The sequence below is a fragment of the Mastigoproctus giganteus genome, chromosome 1 (assembly GCF_048544385.1).
Source record: "Mastigoproctus giganteus isolate SK-2022 chromosome 1, ASM4854438v1, whole genome shotgun sequence".
Lineage (NCBI taxonomy): Eukaryota > Metazoa > Arthropoda > Arachnida > Uropygi > Thelyphonidae > Mastigoproctus > Mastigoproctus giganteus.
Window position 1 is genome coordinate 247,205,457 of NC_143575.1, and position 27,165 is coordinate 247,232,621.

Genomic DNA, 27,165 nt, shown 5'->3' on the forward strand with positions numbered 1-27,165 from the left:
TAAAATCTTTTAGATCTAAGCCTCCAACAGTATTTCTTAGTTGTTATAAAAATCCTCATAACTTCTATGAGTCGTTTCCCAAATTCTTCCCATTTAGAATTTTATTTTGGTAACATCATTAATTGGCACCACTGTATAGAATTTAAAGTGTCTGAGACTACTATAGTCTCCTTTACAAAAATAAAAGGCACCTCCATAGCCAGGTGGGACGGAGCAGCAGTGCGTAGCACACGCTTCTTGATTAGACCGGGGTTCGAGCCCGTCACCACCAAATACGGAGGATGCAGAAAGGTCAGGGAATGACCACCGCATATCCTGGAGCAATATGGCCTTAGTTGCTAATGCTCCTAAAAACCAAATAACAAACAAACAAACTAAAATAAAAACCATTACTTTTACCCTTGATGGTAGTTAAATCTTGAAATAAATCCCGCATGAATACGCTATAATCACTGCCACCTAGTGGTTCTTTTATCTGCAGATTCTTATTGCTTGAAGAATCACTGCTGATAATCAAATCAAAAATATTAGTAAAGGCATATGATGCAAGAAAGCAAGCTTTATATAGCATCAGGCCAAAAAAAAAAACAAAAAAAACTTCTCATTTTGTGCATCCACTCGCTCCAAATGTTTGTCTAGTTCTGCCTTGACTATCTTGAAGCTATCAATTTCTACAATGCTCTCTCTCTCTCTCTCTCTCTCTCTCTCTCTCTCTCTCTCTCTCTCTCTCTCTCTCTCTCTCTCTCTCTCTCTCTCTCTCTCTCTCTCTCTCTCTCTCTCTCTAACATGCTGCTATAGAAAACAGTCATCCAATAAATCCACAAAAGTATTGCTAGAGTGTGAGTGACCAACCCACATGTTCCAGTTAATATCTGGAAAGTTAAAATCTTCCATTATAAGGCTTTCTGACTTACTGGCCCACTGTTTCTCTGTACAGTTGTTTGTTGTACTCATCACAGTCATCAGGCCTATAACACACTCTTACTCTCATTTTCGTTTTCCAGTGTTTGTCACACCAGACCTACTCAACATTGTGTTGGTCACTCATGATCATCTGCCTTAGATTTTATGTGCTTCTTAATTAAGAGCATTATCCCCCCATTTCAGGGAGTTAAGTGATTTTGTAATAACTGAGAGCAAAGTGGAGGAGAAATTGTTGAAGTTAAACATAAGGAAGGCACCTGGAATGGGCGGGATCTATCCAATTATATTAAAGGAGGCAGCAAAGGAAGTAAGCAAACTCTTAGCCATAATTATGAGAGCTTCTTTGGACTCAGGGGAGGTCCCCATGGACTGGAGGTGCCCAAATGTATCACCAATTCACAAAGGAGGTTCAAAAGGTGACACAAGTAACTAGAGACACTGTTAGTTTAATTTGTGTTCTGGGGAAAATAATGGAATCACCGGTTAAAGAAGCATTGCAGGATCATCTAGACAAGACTGCGGTAATAGTTAAGACACAGCATGGGTTTGTCAAAGGGAGGTCTTGTCTCACAAATTTGATTGGTTACTATATGGTCACAAAGGAACTGAATGCCTAAAATAATTTCGATATCATATACTTGGATTTCAGGAAAGCTTTTGATACTGTTGCGCGGGTTCGATTCCCGCCTCGGGCTTGGATCAAAATACTGCAAAAACCTTGGGAGGTGCAATATGGCCACAGCAGCCGATGCGCCAACAACTACCAAATCAAAAAAAAAAAGAAAAAAAAAAAAAGATTCTGTTGCACATGGAAGACTGCTGTACAAATTGGAGAGGTATGGCATCAAGGGTAAGCTGCTACAATGGATAAAGGGATGGTTGAGTGGGAGAAAACAGAGAGTGGTAATCAATGGACACTGCTCTTCGTGGACAAATGTTATTAGTGGAGTTTCCCAGGATTTGGTGTTGGGTTCATTGTTGTTTTGCATATTTATCAATGATATTGATGAGGTATACTAGGTTTAATATCCAAGTTGGCTGATGATACAAAGGTTGGTAGGGTTGTTAACAACAGTAATGACAGTATGCTACTCCAACTGGATCTAGATAAGTTGGGAAAATGGGCTGAGAAGTGGCATTTGGAGTTTAACATTGACAAATGTAAAGTACTGCATATGGGTAGCAATAACTGAAGAGAAACGTACCAACTGGGTGGTACAACCTCATGGAAGTGGAAAATGAAAAAGTCCTGGGGGTAATTGTGCAGCCAAATATGAAGTTCGCTGAGCAGTGCAGATGGGCGGCCAGGGCAGATCATGGAGTCTTGTCAATGATATATAGGAATTTTGCTAGCAGGGACAGGGAGGTGATAATCCTGTTATACAAAGCAATGGTCAGGCCACACTAGAGTACTGTGTACAGGTCTGCAGGCCTCATTTTAAGAACGATAGAGTACATAGAAGGCCAACAAGATAGGTGAGGGGAACAAAGGGTGCTCTTACCAAGAAAGGCTTAAGTTCTGCAAATTGCAGTGCCTGAAGAGTGGGCACCTGCAACGTGATCTGATTGAGGTGTATAAGGCCTTGAATAGGTTGAGCAAGCTGAATGCTGATGGAATTCTTCGTATTGCTCAGACTAAGAACCTGAGCGGGCACAGTTTCAAATTGAGGAAAGATAGTTGTAGAATAGATGTGCGGAAATTTGCCTTTAGCCAGCGCATAGTTGATTGGTGGAACAGGCTTCGATCTTTTGTTGTGGAAGCTAATAGCCTAAATAAATTTAAGGCTGAGCTGGACAGACATTTGGAATGAATAGAGGGATGAAATGGGAGGGGATGTTTTTTTTTTGTTTTTTTTTTTTGGCTGATGCTGCATAAGCTTGCTTTCTTACATCATATGCCTTTGCTAATGTTCATGCACTTTCTGTCCTTTCAACACTACCTGAATATAAACCTTCAGCTGTACAAACAGTTTGGCTTCAAACCTGGATAATTGAATGAGGATGCAATGAACATACTAATTACAGACCATTCAGGAAACCTACATTCTGGCTATTTCAATTGATTTTGCTGGTGTCTCTGATACGTTATGGTGGCCCAGCATTCTCAGGAGAATATGGTACACACTGGTATTCCACAGAATCTGTATAACTGTATTAAGGACTACCTTCATAACAGGAAAGTAGTAGTGCAAACTAGGTATCAATGTCTGCAGAGAAATGTTACCTGTGGAAGCCCTCAGGGTTCAGTCCTGTTTTTGGAACCTTATGCTTGAAAAGTTCCTGGGAGGCTGACACAGGGCCTTTGCTTGTTTTCCTTGTGAAGGGTAACACCAGCAGGGTAAATCATACCTTGAACCTACTACAGAACTGGGCACAAACACATAAACTCATCTCAAGTACAAAAACCAAATCTATCTTTCTAAAAGACAAATCAAGATCACCTATGATACAGATTTCAGGAAAAACAGTAGCCTTAACAACAGAATTTAAAATACTTTGGAGTCATACTTTACTCCAAACTAACATTTCACCCTCCTCTGACATATTGGTAGAAAAGTGAAGAGCTATGCTGGCATGATTACCAGAATTAGCAGAACTGACTGAGGATTGAAAAGGAAGACCCTTACCCTTATCTATAAGGCAGTCTTCCTCCCAGATTACTTATGCAGCTTTTATCTGGGTTTCCTAGGATGCTTCTAGCTAATGGCAGAGACAAACTAGGATCCATCCAGCATGTCATTTACTCATAATAACTAGGGTATGCTGCACAGTCATTACCCCTGCTTTGCAAGTCCTGGCTTGATGCACTGCCACTTGACCTAGACATGATCTGAAGAGACCTCAACTATAGACTTACGATTTATAGTTGAGACCCCCACAGACATCTTAGGAATCAATATTAATCTATAAACTGACCTGAAACAGAAAAATAAAAGAATACAAACCTACCTGTACTAGAAGTGGTAAGACATCAAAGGCGGATATTGTTGGGATATCAGAGACGTGGTGTCACACAGATATAAGGAATGCAGAACTGGAATTTGGGGAATACAATGTGTACAGAAAGGATAGACAGGATAGAAAGGGAGGAGGTGTTATGCTGTTAATTAAGAAAAACATAAAATCAAAAGAAGTGCACCCATTTGATATAGATGAACAGTGCACTGTTGAGTCAGTTTGGTGTGACATAAGCACTGCGAAAGCAAAAATAAGAGTAGGAGTGTGTTATAGGCCTAATGACTTGAATGAGTACAATGAACAGTTGTACAGAGAAATAGAGTGGGCTAGTAAATCAGAATGTCTTATAATGGGGGATTTTAACTTCCCAAATATTGACTGGAACTTGTACTTTGGTCACTCACACACTAGTCAGACTTTTGTCGATTTATTGGATTGTTTTCTGCAGCAGCATGTTCGAGAGACAACCAGAGAGAGTAATACTGTTGATCTGGTTATCAGCAGTGATCATTCGTATATTAAGAATTTGCAGATAAAGGAACCACTAGGTGGCAGTGATCACAGGGTACTGATGTGGCATTTACTTAAAGATTTAATTACCATCTGGGGTAAAGGAAAGGGTTTTTGCTTCCGTAAAGGTGAGTAGAGTGGTCTCAGACAGTTTTTAAATTCTGTACAGTGGGATCAACTGACAATGTTACAAACAATAAATTCTAAGTGGGAAGCATTCAAGGAATTAATCGTGGATGCTACTAAAAGTTTCATACCTATTAAGAAATATTAGCATTAGCAGAGGCATATGATGCAAGAAAGCAAGCTTATTCAGCATCAGCCAAAAAAAAAAAAAAAAAACTCACTCCCATTTCACCCCTCCGTTCGTTCGAAATACCTGTCCAGTTGAGCTTTAAATTTGTTTAGGCTATCAACTTCAACAACAAGTGATGGAAGTCGGTTCCACCAACCAACCACCCGCTGGCCAAAGGCAAATTTCCGCACATCTATCCGACATCCGTCCTTCCTCAATTTGAATTTATGCCCTCTGAGGTGATTATTCTGAGAAAGATGAAGAATCCCATTGGCATTGAGCATGCTCAAACCATTCAAAGCCTTATACACCTCTATCAGATCACCTCGCCGGTGCCTAGTCTCCAGACTCTGTAATTTGCAAAACTTAAGCCTTTCTTCGTAAGAGCAACCCTTTGTTCCATTTACTAATCTTGTTGCCCTTCTCTGTACCCGTTCCAGCAGCTCTACATCCTTCTTGAAATGAGGCCTCCAGACCTGTATACAGTACTCAAGATGTGGCCTTACCATTGCCTTATACAAGGGAATAATCACCTCCTTATCCCTGCTAGAAAAATTCCTGTATATCATTGACAAGACACCATGAGCTACTCTTGCAGCTCGTCTGCACTGCTCAGAGAACTTCATATCTGCCTGCACAATTACCCCCAGGTCCTTTTCATTCTCCACCACTGTCAGTGTAGTACCGCAGAGTTGATACGTTGCTCTGGGGTTACTGTTTCCCATATGCAGCACTTTACATTTGTCGATGTTAAACCTCATTTGCCACCTCTCAGCCCATCTGTTCAACCTTTCCAGATCCTGTTGCAGCAGCATAGCGTCAGTATTGTCCTTAACGACCCTGCCAACCTTTGTATCATCTGCAAACTTGGACATTAAACTTGATATCCCATCATCAATATCATTCATAAACACCGAAAACAACAACGGACCCAACACCGAACCTTGAGGAACTCCACTAATAACATTAGTCCACATTGAGCAGTGTCCATTGATTACCACTCTCTGAGTTCTGCCACTCAACCATCCCCTTATCCATAGCAGCAATTTGCCTCCAATGCCACACTGCTCCAATTTGTGCAGCAGTCTTCCATGTGCAACAGTATCAAAAGCCTTTCTAAGATCCAAATATATAATATCAAAGTTATTCCCTGCATCCAGTTCTTTTGTGACTACATCATAGTATCCAAACAAATTGGTCAGGCAAGACCTGCCCTTAACAAAACCATGCTGCGTCTGAGCTATAACTGAATTCTTGTCTAGATAATCCTGCAGTGCTTCTTTAACCAGTGCCTCCATTAATTTACCTGGAACAGAAGTTAAACTAAAAGGTCTATAATTACTTGTGTCAGCCTTTGAACCTCCTTTGTGAATTGGGGTCACATTTGCACATCTCCAGTCCATAGGTACCTCCCCTGAGTCCAAGGAAGCTCTCATAATTATGGCTAAGGGTTTGCTTACTTCCTTTGCTGCCTCCTTTAATATAACTGGATAGATCCCATCCACCCCAGGTGCCTTTTTTATGTTTATCCTCAACAATCTCTCCTCCACATTCCTCTCAGTTATTACAAAATCATCCAGCTCACTGCCAATGTTTACTTTACCTTCATCATTCTCCTTCCTGAATAACTCCTCATGCGTGAATGTAGATGCAAAATACTCGTTTAGATTGTTAGCCACCTGAGCAGGATCCTCAACTGTTGAACCATCAATATCCAGTGGACCAATCTGATTCATCCCTTTCCTTTTCGAGTTCAAGTATGTAAAGAACTCTTTTCTGTTTTTCTTTGCATCCTTTGCCAAGGATTTTTCATAGTCTGCCTTTGCCTGCCTAATCTCCTTTGTGACTTGGTTACAGACCAACTTATATCTATCATAGGCTTCCATGTCACCCATTAATTTGTATGTATCCCATGCATTTTTCTTCTCTGCCACATGTCTCATTAGTTCATCTGACAACCATTTAGACCTAAACCTTGAACAATATTTCTTAGTTGGTATGTAAAGCCTGGTAGCCTCCAAGATTAGTTCCTTGAATGCTTCCCATTTTGAGTTTGCTGTTGGTAACATCATCAGTTGGTCCCACTGTATAGAATTTAAATACTGTCTCAGACCATCATAGTCGCCTTTACGAAAACAAAAACCCTTCCCTTTACCTCTGATGGTAGTTACCTCCTTGAGTAAATCCCACTTCAACACACTGTGATCACTGCCACCTAGTGGTTCATTTATCTGCAGGTTCTTAATGCATGAAGAATCACTACTGATAATCAGATCAAGAGTATTGCTCCCTCTTGTTGCCTCACGAACATGCTGATGTAGAAAACAATCATCCAATAAATCCACAAAAGCCTTGCTAGTGTGCGAGTGACCAACCCACAAATTCCAGTCAATATCTGGGAAATTAAAGTCCCCCATTATAAGACTCTCTGATTTACTGGCCCACTCTATTTCCCTGTACAATATTTTATTATACTCATCAGAGTCATTAGGCCTATAGCACACTCCTACTCTCAATTTTGATTTCCCTATGCTTATGTCACACCAAACTGACTCGACGCTGCCCTGTCCATCGATGTCGACTGGCTTCACTTCCTTGGACTTTGTGTTTCTTAATTAATAGCATAACCCCTCCTCCCCTCCTGTCCTGTCTATCCTTTCTATACACATTGTATTCCCCAAATTCCAGTTCCGCATTACTTATATCTGTGTGACACCACGTCTCTGATATCCCAACAATATCTGCCTTTGATGTTTTGAGAAATACCTCAAATTCATCAAATTTATTTACCAAACTCCTAGCATTGGTGTACACGCAGGTATACATGCACCTGTTTCTATTCTTAGCTACCCTAACACAACCCATGTGTTTACTTGTACCGCAATGACTACCAGCAGTCTCTGAAATATCCTGCATCTTGTTTTTCAGACTTCTGCTCATTTCAATAGAAGCAGTGCAAGAATCACTTCCACCTCTGCCACTGGCTACTGTTAATCTATTAGTCCTTGTATCCCCCCCCCCCAACTAGCAGTTTTCCGACCCACCTAACACTGCCTCGACAGCATCAGCAAAAATTCTTGCACCCTTTCTATTTAAGTGTATCCCATCCCTGTAGAAGCAATCTCTCCTGTTAACAAGTACAGTCCAGGCTGAAAAAAATTCTACCCCTTGAGCCTTGCACAATCCCTCCAGGGCCGAATTGATCGACAAGGCTCTCATCATATACTCCCTCCTATCGTGTCTGGGCAGAATTGCAGACACTTTCAAGTTCAACCCTAATTCACGGCTTTTTTTCAACAGTGACCTGTACTTGCTAAGTAATTCCGCCGGTTTCCTACTCTTAATATCATTAGTGCCAACGTGTACAACTATATCACCTTTTGTGCCCTTAAAAGATGATATCCGCTCTACAACGTCATCAACCTTTACCCCTGGCAGACATACCCTGGTCCTATTCCACCTATCCTTTTTACAAAGGATGTTCCCCGTTTCCCTGACAATAGAGTCACCAACAACTACTAGTTCCTGTGGGACCAGCGCATTCTGCCTAGGGGGCTGCTTCTGTGTTGCCTGATGACCAAGTGCAAGCTCTGGCGTTGATGTGGGCAGCTGAGAGCTTGATGGGCCCCTCAATTTATTTCCTTCGAGGGCATCCACCCTGTCCTTCAAGCTCTCATAAAGGCCCATAACAACGCTGAGTTGTCGCCTGATTTCCTTGCACTCCTTACATCGTGCACACACAGACATCCCCCTTGGCAGTATCATGTCCCGTACCCGACTGCTCCGCAAACATCAAGCAAACAGTGCATTTTAATAGACTGTGATTCAGAGGGCAACTGCCCCCCTCAGTTCTCCCCTGAACCACAGCACTCCCATTAGCTTGAGCCTTTTGCTTTGCTGCTCTGGTCAGAGTCATGATTCCGATTTAATTCAATAAAATTCAAAACAAAAATTAAATCCTTAAGTTATATCCCAAAACAGTTATGTTATATATATATTTTTTTCGGTATCTAGTGTTTTCTACGAGTTCCCTTTATACAACTTCCGTATCACGTGTACCACTATAGTTATGTATTAATTATTTGTTAGATTAAGTCGTTATATATATATATATATATATATATATATAGAGTTAAAAGTACAATTTAATTGACAATAAAGTTTATCAAGATTAATAGATTTACTGATTAATTGACAATATTATATTATGCACTATACGACACTAAGCTTATGCTATCGTGTAAAAATGGCGGGAAATCACAAACGGTATTTCTACGGACTCGTAAGTATTGATTAACTTCCAAATCTCGCTATCTCAATTTAGAATAAACTAAGGATCCTGACTAGGTCTATAATCTACTTATAGAAGATAATTTGATATAACAGTTGGTTAATAAATCGACTAAATTTGGTTAAAAAAAAATTTGGTTTGTGACACGTGGATTTGATACCGTTACCGATACTAAGTAATATCTACAAAATCTCTGTCTAAGTTAAACTTTAAACTAAGTATCGTAACTAGGAATATAAAGCTACTCTAGAAAATAAGTTAATATGACAATTTAAACTAAAAAAGCAGAAAATAAATCTGGAAAAACTTCTCTGTTTGAAGAGCTTTAAGGAGCAATGTCCGCACAGGCTAACTAAATGGTTATCAAATGAACTAATGAGACTGGTGACAGAGAAGAAAAATGCATGGGATACATATAAATTATCAAGCGACTCAAAAGCTTATGGCAGATATAAACTAGTCTGTAATCAGGTCACAAAGGAGGTTAGGCAGGCGAAGGCAGTGCGAAATCCTTTGCAAAAGATGCTAAGAAAAACAGCAAGGATTCTTTAGTTATATAAACTCTAAAAGGAAGGGGATGAATCTGATTGGTCCACTTGACATTGATGGTTCAACTGTTGATGATCCTGCTCAGATAGCAAACAAACTGAATGAGTATTTTGCATCTGCATTCACACATGAGGAATTATTAAGGTTTCAAAATGGCAGAAGGTTATCAAATTGTAGCAGGATACTTAATGATTTTGTAATAACTGAGAGCAAAGTGGAGGAGAAATTGTTAAAGTTAAACATAAGAAAAGCACCTGGGGTGGATGGGATCTATCCAGTTATATTAAAGGAGGCGGCAAAGCAACTAAGCAAACTCTTAGCCATAATTATGAGAGCATCCTTGGACTCAGGGGAGATTCCCACGGACTGGAGATGCAAATGTTCTGGAGATGTGCCCCAGTTCACAAAGGGGGATCGAAGGGTGACACGAATAATTACAGACCAGTTAGTTTAACTTCTGTTCTGTTCTGGATAAAATAATGGAGTCACTGGTTAAAGATGCATTGCAGGATCATCTAGACAAGACTACAGCAATAATTCAGACACAGCATGGGTTTGTTAAGGGAAAGTCTTGTCTGACAAATTTGATAGGATATTATGATGTGGTTACAAAGGAACTTGATGCAAAAAATAATTTTGATATCATATATTTGGATTTCAGGAAAGCTTTTGACACTGTGGCGTATGGAAGACTATTGTACAAATTGGAGCAGAATGGTATTAAGGGTAAGTTGCTACAATGGATAAAAGGATGGTTAAGTGGGAGAAGACAGAGGGTGGTAATCAATGGGTGCTGCTCTTCGTGGACTAATGTTATTAGTGGAGTCCCACAGGGTTCAGTGTTGGGTCCACTGTTGTTTTGTATATTTATCAATGATATTGATGAAGGTATATCAGGCTTAATGTTGAAGTTTGCAGATGATACAAAGGTTGGCAGGGTTGTTAATGACAGTAATGGCAGTGTGCTACTGCAACAGGATATAGATAATTTGGGCAGATGGGCTAAGAAGTGGCAACTGAAATTTAACCTTGACAAATGCAAAGTATTGCATATGGGTAGAAGTAACCCCAGAGAAACGTACCAACTGTGTGGTACTACACTTAAGGTAGTAGAAAATGAAAAAGACCTTGGAGTAATTGTGCAGTCAGATATGAAGTTTTCTGAGCAATGCAGACAGGCTGCCAGGGCAGGTCATGGGGTTTTGTCAATGATATATAGCTATTTTGCTAGCAGGGAAAAGGAGGTGATTGTCCCTCTGTATAAGGCAATGGTCAGGCCCCGCCTTGAGTACTGCATACAGGTCTGGAGGCTTCATTTTAGAAAGGATGTAGATTTGCTTGAGCATGTACAGAGAAGGGCAATCAAGATTGGTGAGGGGAATGAAGGGATCCTCTTACCAAGAGAGGCTTAAGTTCTGCAAATTGCAGTGGCTAGAAATGTAATGAAATTCTGGATACTAGGCACCTGCACAGTGATCTGATTGAGGCGTATAAGGCCTTGAATGGGTTGAACACGCTGAATTCTGATGGAATCCTCCCACTTGTTCAGATTACGAATCTAAGGGGGCATAAATTCAAATTAAGAAAGGATAGATGTAGAATAGATGTGTGGAAATTTGCCTTTAGCCAGCGGGTAGTTAATTGCTGGAACAAATTTCCATCTCTCGTGGTGGAAGTTGATAGGTTGAATAAATTTAAGGAGGAACTGGACATGCATTTGGAGGGAATGCTGTGTGTTGTTTTTTTTTTTTTTTTTTTTTTTTTTTTTTTTTTGGCTGAAGCTGCATAAGCTTGCTGCATACACTTGCTTTCTTGCATCACATGCCACTACTACCACTTCTACTACAGGCTGGACCAATCAGACAAAGTGGGCATTTCTAGGAGATTTCTGCTATGGGTAACCCTAATTTCCCCCAATCCAGTATATATCACATTTTTGCTGACAGGCATAGTTTCCTGAGTGCAAAATTTGGCCAACTAGGCCTCATACGGAACCTTAAATGTACTGTACCTGTGGTACAGGTGAGGATTGGGCACATCATATATGACTGTCCCAATTACCACCCCAACTGATCCAGACTGATAACAAAGATTGGACCTATAAACCGTAGAGATGAGCAGTTGCTGATCTCTGATGAAACATACTACATGGCTTTCTCCAAGTATGATCAGAGAGTCTTTGAGACCAGGAGAAGAAATCATGCCATGAAATCAAACTATAACATCCCCTTTATTTAGATAAACAAGATTACAAACCTAAATGTGATCGGCCTGCCAGGATGTGTTTCCCACCCAGTGAGAAGTTGCATGTTAAACTGTTTCCTAATTACTTTTCATAATAAAACCAAACTCTTGTTATGCACTATATATGTAAAACTGTTGTTTTACTGTTTCCTGTATTGCCAATATACATTCATGTGCTGTATTCCATGTGTATTAATAGGTATACACCGATAAGCCAAAACATTATGACCAGCGAATTGTTATGCAAATCGAAGCAACTGCAGGTGAACTACAGTGTGTGCGCATGGGTCAGGACACTGTATAAAAAATGCCTAATACTGAGCTCCATTAATCAGTGTTACTCTTTTTCTTCAGATGGGAAAGGTAGCAGACTTGAGCGAGTTTGACAAGGCCAAATTGTAATGGCCAGATGACTGGGTCAGAGCATATCCGAAATGGCACGGCTGGTGGGATGCTCACAGTAAAGACTCTCCCGGATGGTACGTGGCAGCAGAAGGGCAACTGTGGCACAACTCGCCGGTAATTGGAATGCTGGTGACAGGAGTAATCTGTCACAACACAGTACATCAAACCCTGCTGAAAATGGGTCTGCTTAGCCATAGGCCGCTCTGAATGCCCATGCTAACCATTGTTCACCAGCGACAGTACCTACAATTGGCACAAGTATCGAAACTGGACCTTGAGTGATTGGAAGAAGGTCATCTGGTCTGATGAATCACGTTTCCTGTTGCACCATGTGGACAGCTGGGTACATTACATCATTTACCTGGGGAAGTGATGGCACCTGGATGCACCGTGGGACGAAAACAAGCTGGTGGCAGCGGTGTCATTCTTTGGTTGATGTTCTGCTGGGATGCCCTGGGTCCAGTCATCCATGTGCCAGGCACTCTGATGTCTACCACCTACCTAAACATCATTGCTGACCAGGTACATCCTTTCGTGGCAACGGTCTTACCTCTCTGGCAGTGCTGTCTTTCAGTAGGATAATGTGCCATGTCATGCCGCCTGGATTGTTCGAGACTGGTTTGTGGAACATGAGGAAGACTTCCAAGTATTGCCCTGGCCTCGGAATTCCTCAGACATCAATCCCATTGAGCATTTGTGGTTTGTGTTGGAACAACAACTTGGATCTGTGCATCTCAACCACAGACCTTAGAGGAGTTAAAGGATCTGTGGGTTACGTGTTGATACCAGATATCACAAGACACATTTAGAAATCTTGTAGCATCCATGCCTCGCCGGGTACAAGCTGTTTTGGCTGCATGTGGAGGACCAACATCATATTAGGTAGGTGGTCATAAGGTTTTGGCTCATTGGTGTATATACTGCTAGTGTAAATGTGCATCTAGATGAATGAGCATGTGCAGATGTGTGTGTGTATTAGTTAGTTTCTGCAGTGAGTGGGAAATGTGTCCACCTAACCTGCAAAAAAAAAAAAAAAAAGACAACTATTTTATTCAGGGCACTATATTCAGCAAGTGTTGTCTATGCAAAATCTGAGTGAATGAGAATGTTAAATGTTGTACCCTGAATGTGTATATTATATAAAAAAAATGCCTACTAAGTATTTAATAGGTTAAGTTGTGTAAATGTGTATGAATGTTATTGGTCACCTGTGTAAACTGCGGTGGCTGAGTGAATGTCTTGATAGTTGTGTTTATTTAGGTAGTACCTATGTCCTGTCTCTGAATATATGATGATTTATGAAGGGGCACACGAGTGAGTGATTGTTGTATGTTATTATCTACCAGTCTGCCCTTAAATAAGTTTAAAAGAAAATAAGTGTATACCTGTGTTAGAGTGGAAGGTATGCAGAAGGTTTTGACTTTCATCAACCGGTGAAATACCACCACTTTGCTTATTGGAGGCTTGAAGTGGTGAAACCCATGTTTAGTCTCTAGAGCAAAGTTTCCGGCATTCCCCTCCCCCCCATACTTCTCCTTCAACCCATGCACGGTACTAAGTACTATAGGTTTTGATACCTTTCGTGTTTGGGGTTTTCATTAAAAAAAAAAAAAAAAAAAAAACATATTGTGTGTGTAGTTCTGGCAGCCTCCTCCTCCTCTACATGGTCTGCCCTAGGGGTAACCCAATGGAATCACCTCCCCCTGCCCTGACATTGGCTGGTGTGGGATTTCATGCTGAGTGGCACCATGTATCCACAGAGCAGACCCCCCCCAATATAGGGCACTCTGACCCCACGACAACCTTTTACTTTTCCTTGTCTCCCCCCCATGTGTGGGTGGGCTCCTCCCACAGGGGTGCGCCTCTGTCCCATTAAGTTGCTATTTCCAGGTGGACAGCTTGCTTTCCCATCACCCATCTTAACCTTCATCTGTTCCCTCCCTCTTCACTGTCACCTCCTTTCATGTCCTCTCCCATTACTGGACTATACCCAAGCTTGCCAGGCCCTCCCTGGCAAGCTTGGGTATAGTCCAGGGTGTGCCCCTGCCAGAGAACTTCTACATGTACTACACCTGGCTACCTCTCTGAGGCCAGGATGGGTAATGTGGGGACCCTCTAGGGGGCCTACCCAGCAAAATTCCAGAGGAACAACAGACAAACACTACCAACACTAAAACATATCATCTCTGGCATTTACAGAGCTTGTAGCATCACAATGTACATTATGCGGTTTGTAAGAGAAACCCCCGGTGCTGCTTGACAATATACACAATACCCTTTTAACACTATACGCTATATTATTTATAGTGGGATATAAAAATTTTATCACTCTGACCATGTGACTTTACTTACCTTTTGAAATCCCCCACCTCCCAACCAATCATTTTGCCTGGTGGTCCCTACCATCCTAGATCTTTCTCTGTTCTTTACAGTTCTCTCCCCCCATGGAGGATGGACTTGACCACAGGGGATGGCCCTCTATCTTTTTAATTTCTGTTTTTCAGGTAGAAGTCTCCCTACCATCCACCTTCTTTACCTTCACTTGTACTCCTCTAATCAAACTACTTTCTATGTATTTTTTTTAAAGGGGGTGGCTCTCCCTAGCAATGTTTGGAAAAGCCAGGGTTCATCTCAGCCAGAGAACCTTACACTGTGGCCCATCTCCTCATGATGCTGGATGGGCAATGGGGGTCCTCAGTTACTTGAGCCCACAGTTAAGGCACTGAAAGAACAACATACAAACATAACTCACTGCACAGACTATACAATAACTCACACTATTTATGGCCTTTATGGAATTTGTACTGCGATATAGAGTATATTATGCAGAGTTGGGGGATCCTCAGTTCCATAAGACAGTAAACACTGTACACTATCCTTTCTGTATACAGTGTACTATATACAGAAAGGATAGTGTACAGTGTTTACCCCATATTCAAATTCTGCATCTTTTATATCTCAGTGGTACCACATCTCTGATATCCCCAGAATGTCTGCATTTGATGACTTGAACAGCACTTCAAGTTCATCAAATTTGTTTACTATGCTCCTACCATTGGTGTATATGTAAGTATACATGCACCTGATCTTAGTCTTAGTTACCATAACATAGCTCATGTATTTCCTTGTTCCATGATGATCCACAGCAGGTGTTGAAATCCCTGGTACCTTACTGTCCAGGCTGTTGCATGTTCCAATAGAAGCAGTGCAAGAATCATTTTCTCTTCTGCCTATGGTTGTTGTTAATCTATTAGTCTGTGTACTCCTTAAGCCAGCAGTTTTCCAACCCACCTAACACTACCTCGATAGCTTCAGCAAATATACTTGCACCCTTTTTTATTTAAGTGTATCCCATCCCTGTAGAATCATTTTCTCATGTTAACAAGCACGGATCACACTGAAGGAAAATTTTACCCTATGAGCCTTGCACAAACTTTCTAGGACCAAATTAATTGGCAAAGCTCTCATCACATTTGTACTTCCTCCTATTGTGTCTGGGCAGAATTGCAGATTTGTACATTAGGAAACATGACAAACGATTTCTTTCAGCAGTCAAATAAATGTTAATAACGATTTTTATGAAAATAAAAACTGATAAAGTTGAACTTTAAGTTACTAAAGGAGCAGTTCACCTTAAAAAGATAATTTTTTATTTTGATTTTAACACTTTTATCTGTTGACTTATTAGTTTTTATTTAATTTGTATTTTATGACTGATTTGACTTTAGTGTTTTATTTATGCCTGTATAAAACTCCAGGGGCTCACATTGGGTGAGTATGGGCTTGGCACACCCAGGGTCCTGAGTGGAATATCATCATTCTTCTCTTTCTTGGTGATTCCCTTCTACTTTTAACACTCTCTCTCTCTCTCTCTCTCTCTCTCTCTCTCTCTCTCTCTCTCTCTCTCTCTCTCTCTCTCTCTCTCTTAAAGTTTTGGTTTTACTTTTCAACTAAGGATAATTTTTATCCTTAGTTGATTTTTGAACAAAATCTTTTGTTATAATGTTGCAACTGAGAGATTAAAGCAAGTGGGTGGATATTATTGAATCTGTTAAGTAAACAGTTATTTGCTCCTAAGATCTTTTAATAATTAGATTTCACTAAGTTCAACTTACCGCAATGATTTAAAAAAAAAATTATTTTATTTTATTTTTTATTTATATATATTTTTTTACCATATAGAACAAAAAATCTAGGATATTTTATTTTATTTAGTTTCAATATTCTTGGAAGTGATAGTATTGTTAAACACAGACAAGCAGTGTGATATCATTTTAATGATATTGTAATTGCTTGAATGTGGCAGTTTTTATTATATTTTGAGACTTTAATATTTAATTGTGCTCTTTCAATCCATAGGTGCAAATACAGCAACTCAAGCAGAAATTGAAGGACATTTAGAAATGGGTAAACAGTTCTTATCAAAGGGACAGTATAGTGATGCATTGTCACATTATCATGCAGCTGTTGGTAAGTAATACGTTATGGAAATTGTTTCTCCCCATACAGTATTTTATTGTGGGAAATATTTTATAAATTTCTAATCTCGTTTAATTATCTAGATTGGTATATAAATTTATACAAAGCAAACCTTGACACATTGAATGGGGAAAGGGACTATGCAGATAGTTTTTTTTTCCTATATCTTTTTCACGAAGTAATGGTAAAACTACATTAAAATCAGTGTAATTTTAAAAAATTCTCTGAATTTTAGCTATTTTTGTTAATTTACAGACAATTATGTTAGCCCATGTTGCAAAATTGGAATGCAAAATAAGAACATGTTACCATTTTGTTACACTTGTGTGGTGCAAAGTTAATTAGCAACTTCCTTCAGTAAGATGCCAAAGAAATAAGTGTAAAATTTCAGAAGACATATGATATACACAAGACTTCACAGTGACAATGATGTTATTTTATCATATATCTGATATGTAGATAGTGTAATACGTAGCACTGCAGTAGGAATCTGTTAGCTTAGTATAGTATTGGGAATTAATCAATTAAATTTATAAAAAAAAACTTAATTTTGATTGTTAATTAATTGTATTTAAACCTAAATTATGCCCAGACTAGAGCAGCAAAGCAACATGCACAAAGTAGCAAAAGTGCTGTGGTTCCAGGGAAAACCGAAGGGGGTGACGGAAGGATTCTCCAATGCATCATAGTCTAAAAAAATGGGCAAAATGTGACATGTTTGTGGATCTTTCTCTCGAACAGGACATGATCTAGCCATGGAGGATTTGTGCGTGCTAGGTGCAGAGAATGTGAATAAATTAGGTGCCAACTCAGCATTCTGATGGGTGTCTATGAGAGCTTGAAGTGTCAGGTAGTTGCCCTCAAAGGAATTAAAATGGGGGGGCTCATCAAGCTCTCAGCTGCCCAAGTTGCTTTATATTCCTAGTAACAATACTTTAGTTTAATTTGAACTTAGGTTTTGTAGGTTATTACTTAGTATCGGTAAGGGTATCTAATCCACAAGTTGAATAAGTTTTTCAGCTCTCACGAACACTGTTTTAATTATATTTAGCCATTTTATTGACTTAATTTTAGATTAAATTATTTTCTATAAGTAGCTTATAGACCTAGTCAAGCTCTGTGATTTATTTTGAATTTAGATAGCGCGATTTTGAAAGTAATTAATACCTCGGGTCCGTAGATTTACTGTTCGTAACTTGCTGCCATTGTTATACAATACAGCGTGTACCCTGAACTAGGTAGCGTAAGGTTTAACGAAAAACTAGATAGCAAGTATAGTAGTATAAATTAATCAGTAAAATTTACTAATCTTATTAAATTTCATTGGCAATTACATAGTACTTTTTTAACTAAATAAATACAACGCCCTAGTTTTTACAAACATAACATTACAAATTAATACATATAACTTGACAGGAGATAAGAAAGTCATATAACGTAACTTGGAGATAATATTCGATACTGAAATACATATATATATATATATATATATATATATATATATATATATATATATATATAGTGTTATAATTGCATTGGGATATAAGTTTAGGGTTATATTTTGTATTAGAATTTTATTTGAAATTGAATAGAAATCATGACTCAGAGCAGCAAAGCAAAAGGCTCAAACTAATGGGATTGCTGTGACTCAGAGGAGAACTGAGCCACAGTTCTCCTCTGAATCACAACTTTTTGAAATACACTGCTTGTTTGATGTTTGTGGGGCAATCAGGAATGGGACATGATATTGCCAAGAGGAATGTCTGTGTGTGCGTACGATTTAAGGAGTGTGAGGAAATCAGGTGCCAACTCAGCATTGTTATCGACCTATGTGAGAGCTTGAAGGACAGGGCAGATGCCTTCGAAGGATTTAAATTGAGGTGCCCATCAAGCTCTCAGCTGCCCACATCAATGCCAGAGCTTTCACTTGAACATCACGCAACACAGTGGCAACCCCCAAGGCAGAATGCACTGGTCCCAAAGGAACTAGTTGTTGTCGGTGACTCCATTGTCTGGGAAACGGGGAACATATTGTTCAAAAAGGATAGGTGGAACAGGACAAGGGTATGTCTGCTGGGGCAAAGGTTGATGACATTGTAGAGCAGATATCATCTTTTAAGGGCATAAAGGGTGATATTGTTGTACAAGTTGGAACTAATGATATTAAGAGTAGGAGACTGGCGGAATTACTTAACAAGTTCAGGTCACTGTTGAAAAAAAGCCATGAGTTAGGGTTGAATTTGAAAGTGTTTGCAATTCTGCCCAGACATGATAGGAGAGAGTATATGATGAAAGCCTTGTCGATAAATTCTGCCATGGAGAAATTGTGCAAGGGGTAGAATTTTTCTCAGCCTGGTCTTGGCTTGTTAACAGGAGAGACTGCTTCTACAGGGATGGGATACACTTAAATAGAAAGGGTGCAAGAATATTTGCTGATACTACTGAGGCGGAGTTAGGTGGGTCGGAAAACTGCTAGCTTGGGGGGATAAATGGACTAATAGATTAACAGTAGCTGCTGGCAGAGGTGAAAGTGATTCTTGCACTGCTTCTATTGAAAGGTAGTTGAGCAGCAGCCTGGAAAGCAAGGCAATGTTCCACTATGACTCCCAGGACTGCTGGGAGTTATAGTGGAACAAGTAAATACATGGGCTGTGTTAAAGTAACTAAGAGTAGAAATAGGTGTATGTATACTTGTGTAGATACACCATAGTTAACCCATAAATTTGAACTACGTATGTACTGTAAAAGGCATCGTTTTAATAGTACCTCATATTGTGGGCGCCTTCACAACGAGATAGCTGGTATTGCACTACTTCAAATAAATAACACTTCTCTAGCAGAGAAGACTATTGTTATTTATTTTCAGAGGATACCACCACCCAGATGATCGTTTCGAAGCTAGTGGGCAGGCAGGTAGTGCAACGTGCCATCACAGTTGCGAAGTTATATCCACGATATGAGAGATGCCAAAGGATCAAATTGCACTAATTCAAATTTATTTAAAGTAGTGCAATTTAGATGAGATAGCTGGTATTGCACTACTTCAAATAAATTTGAAATAGTGCAATACCAGCTATCTCGTTGTGAAGGCACCCACAATATGAGATACTATTAAAACGATACCTTTTACACTACATACGTAGTTCAAATTTATGGGTTAACTATGGTGTATCTACACCAATATTATATAGTTAATAACTAAAACCCATAAGGATTATACCTTGAGCATTTCGTTTTCAAAAAGTATACTTGTGTGTACACCAATGCTAGGAGTATAGTTAATAAATTTGATGAGATTGAAGTGCTATTCAAGATATCAAAGGTAGATATTGTTGGGATATCAGAAACATGGTGTCACACTGATATAAGCAGTGCAGAATTGGAATTTGGGGAGTACAATGTGTACTCCCCAAATTCCAGAAAGGATACACAGGACAGGAAAGGAGGAGGGGTTATGCTATTAGTTAAGAAACACATGAAATCTAAGGAAGTACATCCAATTTACGTTGGTGGACAATGCAATGTTGAGTCTGTTTGGTGTGACATAAGCACTGGGAAAGGAAAAATGAGAGTAGATGTGTGCTATAGGTCTAATGAATCTGATGAGTATAATGAGCAATTGGCCAGTAAATCAGAGTGTCTTATAATGGGTGATTTTCATTTTCCAGAGATTGACTGGAATTTGTGGGTTGGTCACTCACACATTAGCAAGGCTTTTGTGGATTTATTGGATGATTGTTTTCTACAGTGGCATGTTTGGGAGGCAACTAGAGGGAGTAATACGCTTGAGCTGATTATCAGTAGTGATTTTTCATGCATTAAGAATCTGCAGATAAAGGAACCACTAGGTGGCAGTGAATACAGTGTGCTGAAGTGGAATTTACTCAAAGAGGTAACTTATCAGGGGTAAAGGGAAGGGTTTTTGCTTTCGTAAAGGACCAACTGATGATGTTACCAACAGCAAATGCAAAATGGGAAGCATTCAAAGAAATAATCTTGGAAGCTACTAGGCTTTTCATACCAACTAAGAAATATTGTTTAAGATTTAGGCCTAAATGGATGTCAGATGAACTAATTAGACATGTGGCAGAGAAGAAAAATGCATGGGATACATATAAATTAACATGTGACACAGAAGCCTATAGATATAAGCTGGTCTGTCACCAAGTCACAATGGAGGTTAGGCAGGCAAAGGCAAATTTCTAGAAATCTCTCGCAAAGGATGCAAAGAAAAACAACAGAGTTCTTTACTTACGTAAACTCTAGAAGGAAGGGAATGAAACAGATTGGTCCACTTGATATCGATGGGTCAACTGTTGATAATCCTGCTCAGCTAGCTAACAAACTAAATGAATATTTTGCATCGACATTCACACATGAGGAGTTATTCAGGGAGGTGAAAGCCAGAGGTGTATTAAACTCTGGCAGTAAGCTAGATAACTGAGAGTAAAGTAGGAGGAGAAATTGTTGAAGATAAACATAAGAAAGGCACCTGGGGTAGATGGAATCTATCCAGTTATATTAAAGGAGGCAGCAAAGGAAGTAAGCAAACCCTTAGCCATAATTATGACAGCTTCCTTGGACTCAGGGAAGGTACCCGTGGACTGGAAATGTGCAAATGACCCCAATCCACAAAGGAGGATCAAAGGGTGACACGAGTAATTATAGACCCGTTAGTTTAACTTCTGTTCCAGGGAAATTAATGGAGGCACTGGTTAAAGAAGCATTTCAGGATCGTCTACACAAGACTTCAGTTATAGCTTGGATACAGCTTGGGTTTGTTAAGGGAAAGTCTTGTCTGACAAATTTGATTGGATACTATAATGTAGTCACAAAGGAACTGGATGCAAAGAATAATTTTGACAGTATCGAAAGCCTTCTGCACAAATTGGAGCAATGTAAATTACTGCATATGGGAAGTAGTAACTCCAGAGTAACGTATCAATTGTGTGGTACTACACTGACAGAGGTAGAGAGTGAAAAGGACCTGGGGGTAATTGTGCAAACAGATATGAAGTTTTCTGAGTAGTGCAGATGGTCTGCAAGAGTAGCCCATGGTGTCTTGTCAATGATATACAAGAATATTTCCAGTAGGATTAAGAAGGTGCTTATCCCCCTTGTATAAGGCAATGGTCAGACCACACCTTGAGTAGTATATACAGGTCTGGAGGCCTCATTTTAAGAAGGATGTAGAGCTGCTGGAACAAGTACAGAGAATTTAGTGAACGGAACAAAGGGTTGCTCTTACGAAGAAAGGCTTAAGTTTTGCAAATTAGTGTCTGGAGACTAGGCACCTGCGGGGTGATCTGACTTTATACACCTGCGCGGTGTATTATAAAGTCTTGAATGGTTTGAGCATGCTCAATGCTGATATGATTCTTCCTCTTGCTCAGAATAATCACCTGAGAGAACATAAATTCAAATTGAGGAAAGACAGTTGTAGGATGGATGTGCAGAAGTTTGCCTTTAGCCAGCAGGTGGTTGATTGCGGGAACAAACTTCCATCTATCTTTGTAGAAGTGGATAACTTAAACAGATTCAAGGCAAAACTAGACAAACATTTGGAGCGGGTGGATGAATGAAATGAGAAGGGTGGTGTGGGATTTTTTTTTTTTTTTTTTTTTTGAGGCTATATAAGCTTGCTTTCTGGCATCATGTGCCCTAGCTAATGCTAACGTCAAAGCCAGAGCAGACGGTCTGCAAGAGTTGTGCTCTTGGAGACCTCAGTCTTGACACACAGTAGAGACAACAGTAGAGCTCAGTCTTGTGCACCAGGCAATACAGCGGCAATCTTCAGAGCAGAATGTGCTGGTCCTACAGGAGCTAATTATTGTCGGTGACTCAATTGTCAGGGAAATAGGAAATATATTATGCAAAAAGGATAGGTGAAATAGGACCACGACATATCTATCAGGGACAAAAGTTTATGATGTTTTAGAGCAGATATCATCTTTTAAAGGCACCAAAGGTGATAGCGTTGTACACGTTGGCACTAATGACATTAAGTGTAGGAGATCTGTAGGTTTATTAGCAAGTACAGGTCAATGTCGAAAATAAGTAGTGGTAGTAGCAGTAGTGGCATGTGACGCAAGAAAGCAAGTGTATGAGCTTATGCAGCATCAGCCAAAAAAAAAAAAAAAATTACACCATTAACTCCAAATGCCTGTCCAGTTCCTCCTTAAATTTATTTAACCTATCAACTTCCACAACAACAACAGATGGAAGTTTTTTCCGGCAATTAACCACCCGCTGGCTAAAGGCAAATTTCCACACATCTATTCTACATCTGTCTTTTCTTAATTTGAATTTATGTCCCCCATATGTTCGTAATCTGAACAAGTGGAAGGATCCCATCAGAATTCAGCATGCTCAACCCATTCAAGGCCTTATACACCTCAATCAGATCACCGCGCAGGTGCCTAGTCTCCAGCCACTGCAATTTGCAGAACTCAAGCCTCTCTTTGTAAGAAGGTCCCTTCATTCCCCTCACCAATCTTGTTGCCGTTCTCTGTACACGCTCAAGCAAATCTACATCATTTTCTAAAATGAGACCTCCAGACCTGTATGCAGTACTCAAGGCGCAGCCTGACCCTTGGCTGATACAAAGGGAAAATAACCACCTTCTGCCTGCTAGAAAAATTGCTTATATATGTTTGACAAAACCCCATGACCTGCCCTGGCAGCCTGTCTGCATTGCTCAGAAAACTTCATATCTGACTGCACAATTATTCCAAGCTGTTTTTCATTTTCTACCATCTTAAGTGTATTACCACACAGTTGGTACGTTTCTCTGGGGTTACTTCTACCCATGTGCAGTACTTTGCATTTGTCAAGGTTAAACTTCAGTTGCCACTTCTTAGCCCATCTGCCCAAATTATCTAGATCCTGTTGCAGAAGCACACTGCCATTACTCCCATTAACAACCCTGCCAACCTTTGTATCATCTGCAAACTTCGACATTAAGCCTGACATACCTTCATCAATATCATTGATAAATATACAAAACAACAGTGGACCCAACACCGAACCCTGTGGTACTCCACTAATAACATTAGTCCACGAAGAGCAGCACCCATTGATTACCACCCTCTGTCTTCTCCCACTTAACCATCCTTTTATCCATTGTAGCAACTTACCCTTAATACCATTCTGCTCCAATTTGTACAATAGTCTTCCATGCGCAACAGTGTCAAAAGCTTTCCTGAAATCCAAATATATGATATCAAAATTATTTTTTTGCATCCAGTTCCTTTGTAACCACATCATAATATTCTATCAAATTTGTCAGACAAGACTTTCCCTTAACAAACCCACGCTGTGTCTGAATTATTGCTGCAGTCTTGTCTAGGTGATCCTGCAATGCATCTTTAACCAGTGACTCCATTATTTTACCCAGAACAGAAGTTAAACTAACTGGTCTGTAATTACTAGTGTCACCCTTCGATCCCCCTTTGTGAATTGGGGATACATTTTGACATCTCCAGTCCGTGGGGACCTCCCCTAAGTCCAAGGATGCTCTCATAATTATGGCTAAGAGTTTGCTTAGTTGCTTTGCCGCCTCCTTTAATATAACTGGATAGATCCCATCCACCCCAGGTGCCTTTCTTATGTTTAACTTCAACAATTTCTCATCCACTCTGCTCTCAGTTATTACAAAACCATTAAGCACCCTGCTACAATTTGATAACCTTCTGCCATTTTGAAACCTTAATAATTCCTCATGTGTGAATGCAGATGCAAAATACTCATTCAGTTTTTTTGCTATCTGAGCAGGATCATCAATAGTCGAATCATCGATATCAAGTGGACCAATCAGATTCATCCCTTCCCTTTCTTTTAGAGTTTATATAAGTAAAGAAATCCTTGCTGTTTTTCTTAGCATCTTTTTCCAAAGATTTCTCGTAATCTGCCTTCGCCTGCCTAACTTCCTTTGTGACCTGATTACAGACTAGCTTATATCTGCCATAGGCTTCTGAGTCGCTTGATAATTTATATGAATCGCATGCATTTTTCTTCTCTGTCACGAGTCTCATTAGTTCATTTGATAACCATTTAGGCCTAAACCTTGAACAATATTTCTTAATAGGTATGAAACTTTTAGTAGCATCCACAATTAATTCCTTGAATGCTTCCCACTTAGAATTTACTGTTGGTAACATCGTCAGTTGATCCCACTGGACAGAATTTAAAAACTGTTTTACAGTTTTTAAATTCTGTAATTATTCGAACCATGGTCTAATCAAGAAGTGTATGCTATGCACTGCTGCTCCTGGCTACGAAGGCCCCTTCTTGCACTGCTTCTATTGGAAAGAGCAGCAGCCCAGAAAGCGAGTTGCTGAGGATTTCAGGAACTGCTGGGAGTCATGAAACAAATAAATACATGGGCTGTGTTAGAGTAACTAAAAGATCAGGTGCATGTATATTTGCCTGTACACCAGTGCTAGGAGTATAGTGAATAAATTTGATGAATTTTAAGTGCTGTTTAAGACATACAAGGAGGATACTGTTGGGATATCAGAGACGTGGTGTCGCTCAGCTATAGGGGATGCAGAATTGGAATTTGGGGAGTACAATGTGTACAGAAAGGCTAGACAGGATAGGAAGGGAGGAGGGATTATGCTATTAGTTAAGAAACACATAAAATCTAAGGAAGGGCATCCAGTTGACATAGATGGACAGTGCAATGTTGAGTCAGCTTGTGTGTGAAAACACTGGGAAAGCAAAAATGAGGGTAGGAGTTTGTTATAGGCCTAATGACTGATGAGTACAATGAACAATTATACAGAGAAATACAGTGGGCCAGTAAATCAGTGTTTTATAATGGGAGATTTTAACTTCCCATTTTAACTCCCCTTGTGGTTTGGTCACTCGCACACTAGTAAGACTTTTGTGGATTTATTGGATGATTGTTTTATACAGCAGCATGTTAGAGAGGCAACAAGATGGAGCAATGCTCTTGATCTGATTATAAGCAGTGATTATTTATGCAATTAAGAATTTACAGATAAAGGAACCACTAGGTGGCAGTGATCACAGTGAACTGATGTGAGATTTACTTAAAGATGTAACTACCATCGGGGGTAAAGGGAAAAATTCATGGATGCACATAAATTGTCAGGCAACACAGAAGCCTATGGTAGATACAAGCTAGTCTGTAATCAGGTCACAAAGGAGGTTAGGCAAATGAAGGCAGATTATGAGACATCTTTGGCAAAGGATGCAAAAAAAAAACAGCAAAGACTTCTTTACTCACATAAATTATAAAAGGGAAATGGACGAATCAGATTGGTCCACATGATATCAGTGGTTTAACTGTAGATGATCATTCTCAGATTGCTGCCAAATGAAATGAGTATTTTGCATCTACATTCACACATGAGGAGTTATTCATGGAGTAGAGGGCCAGATATTTATCAAACTCTAACAGGAAGTTAAAAGAGAGCAAAGTGGAGGAGAAATTGTTGAAGCTAAACATAAGAAAGACACCTGGGGCAGATGGAATCTATCCAGTTATATTATTGAAGGCAGCAAAGGAAGCAAGCAAACCTTAGCTATAATTATGAGAGCTTGCTTGGACTTAGGGGAGGTACCCATGTACTGGAGATGTGCAAGTATATGTCCAGTTCACAAAAGGGATCAAAGGGTGGCACCTGTAATTACAGACCTGTTAGTTTGACTTCTGTTCCAGGGAAAATAATGGAGTCACTGGTTACAGAAGCATTGCAGGATCATCTCGACAAGACAGCAGTAATAATTTAGACACAGCATGTGTTTCTTAAGGGGAACTTTTCTCTGACCAATTTGATTGGATACTATAATGTGGTCACAAAAGAACTGGATGCAAAAAATAATTTTGAAATCATATATTTCAGGAAAGTGTTTGATACCGTTGCACACGGAAGACTATTATACAAATTGGAGCAGTATGGCATTAAGGGCAAGTTGCTGCAATGCATAAAAGGATGGTTGAGTGGTAATCAATGGATACTGCATGGACTAATATTATTAGTGGTGTTCCTCAGGGCTCGGTTTTGGGTCCATTGTTGTTTTTTATATTTATCAGTGGTATTAATGAAGGTATATCAAGCTTAATGTAAAAGTTTGCAGATGATACAAAGGTTGGCACGTTGTTAATAACAGTAATGACAGTATGTTGCTGCAACAGGATCTTGAAAAGTTAGGCAGATGGGCCGAGAAGTGGCAACTGAAGTTTAACATTGACAAATGCAAAGTACTGCATATGGGTAGCAGTAACCCCAGAGAAATGTACCAACTGGGTGGTAATTGTGCAGTCAGATATGAAGTTTTCTAAGCAGTGCAGACAGGCTGCTAGAGCAGGTCATGGGTTCTTGTCAAATGTATACAGGAATTTTGTGAGCAGGGATAAGGTGGTGGTTATCCTCTTGTATAAGGCAGTGGTCCAGCCACACCTTGAGTACTGTGCACAAGTCTGGAGGCTTCATTTTAGGAAAGATGTAGAGTTGCTAGAACAAGTACAGAGAAGGGCAAG

At 39.7% G+C, this 27,165-nt stretch overlaps 1 protein-coding gene across 1 annotated transcript in view; it reads left to right on the plus strand.

Annotated features, from left to right (window-relative positions):
- The window catches only part of P58IPK (dnaJ homolog subfamily C member P58IPK), a 156,130-nt gene that overhangs the window by 19,749 nt on the left and 109,216 nt on the right, over positions 1-27,165 (plus strand). The window contains exon 2 of the mRNA XM_090385370.1: positions 16,536-16,646. Coding sequence (XP_090241496.1) covers positions 16,536-16,646 — 111 coding nt within the window. The remainder of the gene's footprint in view (positions 1-16,535; positions 16,647-27,165) is intronic.